This window comes from Fundulus heteroclitus, unplaced genomic scaffold, assembly GCF_011125445.2.
Source record: "Fundulus heteroclitus isolate FHET01 unplaced genomic scaffold, MU-UCD_Fhet_4.1 scaffold_154, whole genome shotgun sequence".
NCBI lineage: Eukaryota > Metazoa > Chordata > Actinopteri > Cyprinodontiformes > Fundulidae > Fundulus > Fundulus heteroclitus.
The window spans coordinates 347,618-357,241 of record NW_023396566.1 but is presented as its reverse complement, the minus strand read 5'-3'; the positions used below and the strand labels follow the sequence as shown (position 1 = coordinate 357,241).

At 41.9% G+C, this 9,624-nt stretch overlaps 1 protein-coding gene across 1 annotated transcript; it reads right to left on the bottom strand.

Moving 5' to 3' along the window:
• Positions 1–1,163: 1,163 nt before the first annotated feature.
• On the bottom strand, positions 1,164–8,381 carry LOC105915219. Its single transcript, XM_021308804.2, has 3 exons — positions 8,366–8,381; positions 8,110–8,267; positions 1,164–4,160 (listed from the first exon to the last, which is right to left on the bottom strand). Exons 2-3 carry the CDS (start codon positions 8,244–8,246, stop codon positions 1,538–1,540), a joined length of 2,760 nt encoding a protein of 919 aa, XP_021164479.2. The 5' UTR covers positions 8,247–8,267; positions 8,366–8,381; the 3' UTR covers positions 1,164–1,537.
• Positions 8,382–9,624: the final 1,243 nt, after the last annotated feature.

Here is a 9,624-nt window from a genome sequence, read left to right as displayed (position 1 = left end):
TTGGTACCAGATACATGGAGGACATGTTTACATTGTCGCATTTATGATACTCCGCAGATTCCGTAGTTGTTATTACGCGGTTAACGATGTTGGTTGTAATTAATTTAGTGTACCACTAGAAGGAAGAAAATCTTAAAGAATAACATTTTTACATAACTCACAAGGATGCACTCTTTCTTTGCTTCTATTAAGCTAGCAATAAATGTTGTATGGCAACGTCTGGTTTAGCATAGCATGCTGGCCAGCATTAGCGTCACGTAAAGTACATAAACTAGTGTAATATTCATCTGCCTTTGTATTTAATTATTTCAAAAGCACATGTTCATTGAGCTGCATTAAGTTTGACAGAAATCTGACTTTAGCTGGAGGCGATATTTAATAAATAGCTTGCTCTGTTAGGAATCCATGTCTGCTGACTGAGTAGCAGTAATCCCAATGCAAGGAAACAAACCGTCATCGTGTAATAACTGAATATTTACTTTTTTCTCAGCCACATAATCAACGCTGGTAATGGGGAAGGTGAGGAAATATGTGAGGATTTTAACAATTTTCTTCATTTTTAAAATTAGTGCTAGTGTCCTTAGTTTAGTATTCTCATTGTTTTTTTGCTTTGGGATCATGTAACAATGTTGTATAATTAAACATACTGTCAACAAATCCTTGAATTGTATAAAATGAATAAAATAAAAATGTGCTCAGACAGTGTACTTCTGATTGTGTATATGAAACTGCTTTCATTTTGACCTGCTTCATTGATAGCACATTTTTTTTTTTTTTTTTTTGCAGGAATCCATGCGAAAGATAGTGAGGGATAAAATTGCCACTGCCATTAACATACAACAGATTAAATTTGAAAACCTGAATCATGTTTGTCGTTGGGTTGCGATTTCTTGGAGTTTAGCTATGTTGACCTTCCAAAGGGTTAAGATTACCCTAACCCCCAGCATCGTCAGGGTCCAGATCTCTCTTACAGGTTGTATTAGTAATAAATCTTTTAAAGAGTCTGGACTTAATTATATATATATATATATATATATATATATATATATATATATATATATATATATATATATATATATATATATGCCACAGATCTTATAAAGCAATTAGGTAATGCCTGTGGTGATGTAGCACACTGAATAAAGACATGTGACAATGATTGCTTTTTATTCATTTAATCAGGAGACAGTTATTAGGCTACATTCACTTCCTATTCCTACATCAGACAATGATGTGTACCTTCATGAACAATCTGTGCTTTCTCTTTCTCAAAGTATTACAATATTACATTTGTAAAATACAAAACTACACTTACAGGTCTCCAACTAACATCCTTCTCCATCATCCTCTTGCCTTACTCGTCAGCAGTTATTAAAAGCTACATTGTTCTTATATATTTGTCTGAAACAGACCCTCTATTGCTGCTCTTAGCTTCCTATCAAAATAGACATTCCTTTTTTATGAGCAAAATAAGTGTTTCATGGGTGCCTAATATCACCATAATTTGTTGGAGCGGTTGTTTTTCTTTGTCTTTAGCTCAGTATGGTGGAAGGAGGAACTTCCAGGACTCATCCCAACCCAAGAGTGGCTTAAAGCTTATCTGTTTTTTCAGGCTTTCAGGACGAACCAAAAACCTCCAAGACTCTCCCCATTCCTCCAGGAACTTCTTGTGGACACTGTTTTCAGATTTAAGCTTATTGTTTGAACCACGGCCTTTCTTGGGACGAGGTTGGGTTTTACCCAGGAGGTGGCATCCCGCCCACTTCCTCTCAGATTGCTTCTCCTTCTCCATGCCAAGGAATAAATGCTTCCTTGCTTTGATCTTTGTAGTTAAAATCACCCTTGGATCATTGGTGTCTTTAGACCTACGTTTGTTATTAGACTTAGCGTTGGGGTTCTGCAGAAACTGGCAGGAGTTTGCCCAGAATGTGGCCGGGGCAAAGTTTTTGTTTAGGTTGGATTTATTGTTGTTTAGTATCTTATTTCCTCTTGACCATAAAACTGGGTGGTAACCAGGGTTCTGGGAAGATTCAGTCCAGGGTTGATCCAGATGAGGCATTGGGTTGGCGAGCCTGAAAGATCTCCCCCACTTACATCCATATTCGCTCGCGACGGGATGCTGCTGCTGAGATGAACTTCTCTGGCTTGGTTGATTGCTCAGACATGAAGCGGCGCTCCATGAACAGCTCCACTCTTTCTCGGGGTATCTTTGGCCAAATATCTTGCTGTCAAAGGAGCGGCTCATCCTAGCTCCTTTAAAGGACATTCTACTTTTTGGGTGTTGGATTTCAGTGGATTCATCCACCCAGCTCGCTGTAGGTACCTGTCCAGTCCAGTGTGGTGTGTGGTAGATAGACCACTTCCAGGCTTCCCTCCACTGAGCAAACGATGGTTTGTCATGACTCCACTGAGTTTCTGTGACCATCCAAGCATTTTGCCAATCTGATATGGACCTGGTATGACTTTCCTGTTCCCCTGAGGTATGAGGGACACTTGACTTCCCTTTGTTGACTTGTTCCTTGCCTTGAGCAGGTTCTGATTTATGCTGGTACCTTGAGAATTTCCAGGATTCTCCCCAAACCCGCTCACTTGCTGGGCCATTTTTAGGGAATTCTTCCATTGAAACCTCACTCTGGTGCCTCTCCCAGTTCACCCGGATTTGTGCTGTGGTGGACCAACCTTGCTGCCACAGCTCAGGGTTCTGACTCAGAGGCAGGCAGCTAAACCTCCAGGAGTCTCTCCATTCCGAGTCATTGGGCTCAGACTCTCTGAAGGGCCTCAGAGGATCCAGTTTGTACCTCCTCCTCTCCAGCCTCATTCTGTGTTTTATTACTTTCCAGGAGTCCCTCCATTCTGAAGGTGGCAGTATTTTCTGGAGGTGCTTCAGAAGAAGCAGCTTTGACTGGGGGAGTTCTTTCTTTGTCTGATGAATCACATCATGTTTTAGTTTCTGGTACGGAGAGTCTACTTTCTCAGCTGAGTAATCGACCCGAGGCATCTTCTCCACCCTTTGAGTCTCAACGTCCATCTTTGGAGGTAAGGCTTTAAGGACTTTATCTATCTCTGCACAAGGTTTTGAGTTGTTCCTTGGTATCTCCCATGACTTGTTCCAGTCGTTAATTGCTTCAAAGTTATCGGAGAACAGAAGATCTCTCTTGTGAGATGCATAGGGGATTTTGTGAAAACCATTCATCTGCTGGGTGTCATCTTCAAAGCCTTGGCCGTGATCTTGGTTCTGGGAGGAGCTCTGGTTGGTGTTGAAGGCAGCTGCTGCTGTTCTCCATGAACTGGCCCACTCTGGGCTGTGAGCTTTTTGGGGGTGAGGAAGCCTGCCATGGTGGTTCAGAAGCCTCCAACATTCCTCCCATTCTGGTCTAATTTCTCTTCCCTTGTCTTTGTTTTCAATAACAGTAGCATCCAATAAACCTTCATTTGGAGCAGCACTGAAACCCTGCTGGTCGGCTGGCTTGGTGGACAACCATGAATCGCTCCACTCTGGTGAGCTTAAGATTTCATTTTGGTGTTGGGTTTCCACCAGTGAGGCGAAGAATCCATGTTTGGTCAATTTTTTGTCGTTCTCAGCAGAATCCTTCTTGATTTTCTCAAATCTTTTCCAGGATGTTTCCCATTCTTCAGCGGGCAGATTCAGGTCCAGCTCCTGCGATTCAACCATCCTGTAATTGGCTTTTCTCCAGAGAAGATAGCTTTGAGGATCCACCAGGTTGGGCTCGTTTGGCCAAGGCTTCCCATCTTCTGTGTGAGGTTGATAGCGGGCAAACATCCAGCACTGCCCCCAGTCTGCACTGCCACTACTGCCCTCTGCTGGTGGCGGTAAGGACTTGTTGAACTTCCAAGCCTTACCCCACACCAGAGGCGAAGGCTGAGTTTTGGTGATGGACATGAGTAACTGTAGTCTGCTGATGCTCTTGTCTTGCCCTTTTTTGTCCTTGAGGTTTGGAGCAGATGAGCTTCTTGCCGGTAACCCGGGTCTGCCAAAGGGACCGGACCCTCTACCAGGAGGAGCGGCCTGAGGAACCGGTGGTTGCTTGCTCTTCCAGACATCGTCGTCTGTTTGGCCATCGGACGGTTTAGCTTTCCTCTCCACTCTTTTATATTTTCCCATCTTGGCAGTCATTCGATCAGCCCAGTCCTTGTTGATGCTGTGCAAACAAAAAGGAGAAAAAAAAAGCTATAAAAGTTTATAAAACAGTTATTTTTGCAGTGCTGGGTCCTTGATTTATTGAGATTGATTTGTTAAGCCTGCAGTTCAAACATTTTGTCATGAGTATACATTTTGTTGGCGGATGTTGGTAGGTCCAACTCCTTTTTCGGAATCACCTTAGGGTGGTTTAGTTCTTGTTTGGAGGATTTCTCCTGAAAAGCTTCCTACTTCCTGGAGCTTCTTGGACACTCCTGAAAATCTGAGATCAATTTGGCGGCTGTGCTGTTTTGGTTAGTTTTTCAAGAGGTTATTGCTTTTCCAACTAACTTGCAATTGACCAGAAATCAATTGCAAGTTCCAGAAAATCTGCAAGGTGTAGGGATAGTGCTGGATTTCTTGTCCTGGAATAAATCCAGAGACGTGACCACAGCAGGGTATATCTGTTTAGTTAATATCCAGGGCTGTGAGGACAGCCTTTGGAGGGTTAGGTAATGTTATTGTACCTTTACTCCTACAGTAAAGATCCCATCTGACAGCTCTTAAACAACACAACGTTTTTCATTTCATTTACAGAAAATCTGTCCTGTCTTCTGCGCTACAGGACAGAGAAGGCTAATCAAAAGGTAAGAGTTAAATTTGGACAGAGCCCATGTGTGTAAGCATGTTGAAAAGGCCACTTTCGTTCTGCATCCCCACTACAGACTGGTTACAGTAAAAGCAGGAAGTACAGGTATGAAACCAGCAGAAATAGCCAGTGTGCTCAGTGTGCACCATAAATCGTTGTGTTGTGTCCAAGTATTCATTACACGTCCTGCTAAATCTGTTCGGCTCTCCAGGCCGCTCTGGGAGTCGAGGCGAGGAATGCATTCTTGGACGGGTTTCTACTGTGGAGATCTGGTGGCAAAGCTAACTGGTGACCTTTAGGGTTCTGGGGGATCGGGTATCCTGCTCCGGACACCCTGAGCTCTTCATCGTCATGATGTTACTGAGATGTTAACTCCTAAAGAATCATTTAAAAAAACCGGTGGAGAAAATACAGCTGCCATCAAAAAAAAGACACTGGATCAAGTGCCCACTTGGACTGATAGATAGATAGATAGATAGATAGATAGATAGATAGATAGATAGATAGATAAATAGATAGATAGATAGATAGATAGATAGATAGATAGATAGATAGATAGATCGATAGATCGATCGATCGATCGATCGATCGATAATTTTGAAATAGGTCTTGAACGCAATGGATTTTTTTTAATCTGGTTAAAAGTTACATTTAAAAAAAAATATATAATACAAAATTATTCTAAAAACATTTAATGCAAATATTAAAACAATTTCAGGAGAAAGAAGGTAGAAGTGAAGCTGTCTATGTTGAGTTTAAAGTCTATAATTTCTGTTCATTAAAACGTGTTTGATATTATTTTTTCAAACTGTCTTTAATTTCTGTGAAATTCCTGACCCAGTGGCCAGATTTTCCATGTAATCTTTGAGGCTTTCTGATCAAAGCAGTCCTCCAGTCTTTTTGAACGCCTCTCAAAGTGTTTCTTTGGACTTCGGCGGCTTTCTCAGGCGTCTTCGGTCCAGTAGCTGACGATGGCCGCCTATTGAGCAGGGTGCAGTAAAAGTGGTGGAGTCTGCAGCAGACCAACAGTATTTAAATGTCTTGGGATTGGAAAACAGGAAAATAATCCAGCAAAGACCTAACACAGGACCTGAGAGCTGGAAATCCCCCTGTTGGTTTAGACTGTAAACAGTGTTTCACTTTGGGATTTCTTGTAGGTTTTATTTAGAAAATGGAAACAAATTGTGTTTTTCTGCCAGACTGCTGATAACAATTTCAATTCAATTCAATTCAGTTTTATTTACATAGCGCCAATTCATGAAATATGTCATCTCGAGGCACTTTACAAAGTCAAAATCAATCATATTATACAGATTGGTCAAAAATTTCCAAATAAGGAAACCAGTTGATTGCTTCAAAGTCCCGACAAGCAGCATTCACTCCTGAAAGAGCGTAGAGCCACAGTGGACAGTCGTCTGCATTGTTGATGGCTTTGCAGCAATCCCTCATACTGAGCATGCATGAAGCGACAGTGGAGAGGAAAACTCCCCTTTAACAGGGAGGAGAACCTCCAGCAGAACCAGAACCAGGCTCAGTGTGAACGCTCATCTGCCTCCACCCACTGGGGCTTAGAGAAGACAGAGCAGAGACACAGAAAGCACAGAAGCTCACATTGACCCAGGAGTACTTTCTATGTTAGAGAAGACAGAGCAGAGACACAGAAAGCACAGAAGCTCACATTGACCCAGGAGTACTTTCTATGTTAGATGGTAATAAAGCATGATTTCCCTGGATGAAAGAACTTAAAGATCCCAGTATCTTTATGAAATGGCTTTTCACTATTCCTAAAACGATTAATGGGTTTATTTTTTTTAAATACTCAGGTGTTGAAATAAAATTGGGTAGAAGTAAAAAAAAAAGTGAGACATTTTCATAATAATAATAAATAGAGTTGGGAATCTATTCAAAATAATGAATTGTCAAAGTTTCAGGAGCCAGACCGAAGCACAGACAAGAGCTCTGGAGGCGCATGATGAGTTTGATAAAGATTTAATAATGAAGTAAGCTCACAGGGTGGACAGAACCCAGGAAAACCGGAACAGAACAGTTTCCATGGATGAGGACGGAGGACCGGACGATGAGTCTGACAGAGTGAGCTGAACTTAGAGGGGAAGGAATGGAGGGAAGCGATGGGCTGAAGGAAAGGAGGGATAATGAGCTGACAGGTGTTGGCAATTAACAGAACCTACAGGGGACAGAGAATGGACCAGATATGGAGAAAATCCCCAACTAATCTAAGAAATAATGGAACTACAGAAATAATAATAATAAGACATAACCCAACAGAAACCAGATCTAACAGATCTAAACCTGGTGTTGACAGGAAGGGAATAAAAGGAAATTATAAAACGGGATCTAACGGAACAATTAACTTATATTAAACCCAACTGCTAACAGAAAGCTAAACAAGTGACATACAGGGTCTAAGGGTGAATAACAGGCTGAAGGATCCACAGGGAGATAAAAATCACACCCCTGAGGTTCCAACACGACTCTTCCTACCAACGGTTTGTTCAGCACCTAAAAATGATCAGAATTAAGGAGAGGACTGAAAATCAGTAAAAGAAAAGAAGCCAAAGTCCAAAGAGAACCTGGAGAGACCTTCAGAACTATAGCAGAACCGATGACCAAGCCCACTTCAGGTCAGGAGTCTCAGTAATGAGAATCTGTTCAGGGTTGGGATTGTTAAAGGACTAAAACTGAGGGGAAAAGCATCTAAACTCAAAGGAAATCCTGAGTAAACTTTGCATCAAGACCATTTTAAAAGGTTTGGATGGACATTAGAAAGAAACGGGGAAGACTTGCAGCTAATGAAGTTTTCCTAATCTCTAGTAAAAAAACACTGGAAGATCTCTAAATACCAACAAACATCCTGGCTTTTTGTCTCATGCAGCACTTTTCTGGCCAGAACAACTCTAGGTGGGGATAAAGTTCCCTGTGCAGAGAAGGTCGGCTGCAGTTTTTGTCAGAAATCATACGATACGTCGAGGTTTGCAGGATGAAACTTCAGCCTCTGCGTCTGGATGTCAGAGCTGCAAATGTCAAAGTGGACCAACATTTGGGTGTCAAGCTGACACAGAGTTTATCAGCATGTTCAGCTGACAGCAGGACTTTCTGTGCATTCTGTTGAGAACAGCTTTAAGAACTCGCTGATGAGGACAGATTTGTCCCACTTTCTGGACTGTTAAACAGTTTATCAGATAAAAAAACGCTGCATAGTGAAAAGAATTAACTCCAGGTTGATCGTAAGTGATAATCTGGGTTTATATGAACATGTTTTAACATTTCTGGAGCATATCAGCAGATGCTGAAGATGTCTCACGTGGGCAGGGCGCTCTTCTCCAGACGTTCCTGCTCCAGACGCATCCTCTGGCCTTGCTCCCTCAGTCGGATCTCCCAGACGTTCTTCATGATGGAGGCGTCGCATCCCGACACCTCTGGACTCTTCTCGCTGGACATCTTCGGCCCGGTTCAGTCCTCCTGCAGGAACACAGAACCACACATTCTAGGGCTTAGTGTCCTGATCCCATCCACGCTGTGTCCGTTTGTCGGATCATAATGAAATCTGAATGTAAGACCTCCTGCAGGGACGGCGACGGCACCTTCCACCGGCGATAATCTGTCTGGAGACGCTGCTGACAGCTCTGCTAATTTATACCGACACTCTGAGAGCCAATAACCAGCTGATAGATGCAAGGGGCAGGACCAGCTAAAAATACCCCCTAACCCCCAACTACAGCGCACACATTTTACACACAGGCCCACTGATGTTCACCGACATGCTTCTTAGCAAGTTGCTCCTCCAGCAGCACTTTTTTAAAGGCACAGCTTTTCAAAAAAGAGTGGAAGTGAGAGCTTCTGGAAAGTAATCCCAGCAGCTTAATGTTATCCTTCTCCATCCTTAAACCTGATGTGTCTTTGGCTTCATTGTCCAAGTTTTAACCATCTAGCTGCAGATATGAGTCAAAGTTAAAGAATGTGGAAGCAGTCATGATGCTGCCACTGCAGATGAAACTGAGATGAATCAGGATGCTGAGAAACAACCAAAGCTTCAGCCTCAAACAATCAATTCACGCTTAAGGCTGCTACAGTATAAGTGGTTAATGCGAGTTTATGTTACACCAGTTAAATTAAACAGGTATAATTTTGATATACCAGACACATGCACAAAATGCTCTGACGAAAAGGGTACACTGTTTCATTGCTTCTGGGAATGCAGGGCAATTAGGATTTTTTGGAGAGAAATAAAGCAAACTATAGTACAACTTGTTTCAAAAGAAATTCCTCTGGGTCCAGGTTTTTTCATTCTGGGTTTATATCCCAAAAATATTAAATATACCAAGTGTGAACAGTTATTGATCGATATATGTCTGTTACAATCTAAACGTCTAATTGCACTTTTCTGGAAGAAAACAGCAGCACCAACTATCAGGCACTGGGTCAGACAAATGTTGACAACTTTACCCCTGGAACGTATAACATATCTCCTAAAAGGAAAAGGTGATTCATTTGAAAATATATGGAGACCCTTTATGATTCTTGTGGAAGGAATGGACTTATCTGAAGACGACGAGGACAATTAAATAATGCCAGCTTGGAAATCTGGTTGATATCAGAGCCTTTGTAACCAGTTTGTGTCTCTTGCTGAAAAAAGTGTAAAAGTTTTCAAATGCAGATTTGCATCTGAGAGGGTGTTCGTTGTTGTTTTTTTTGTTTTTTTTGGTATGGTTCTTGTATTTGCTTATACGGTATGTATAATTGTTGAAAATAATAAAAACATTGATGGAAAAAAAGCTTCAGCCTCTCATGAACTGGACACTGCTGAAACAACAGGGGA

Coding starts and splice junctions, on each gene's coding strand:
- LOC105915219 (XM_021308804.2), bottom strand. CDS start 8,246: ATGTCCAGCGAGAAGAGTCCAGAGGTGTCGGGATGCGACGCCTCCATC. Junction 4,161..8,109: donor GAGAAGAGCGCCCTGCCCAC/GTGAGACATCTT, acceptor TTGTTTGCACAG/CATCAACAAGGACTGGGCTG.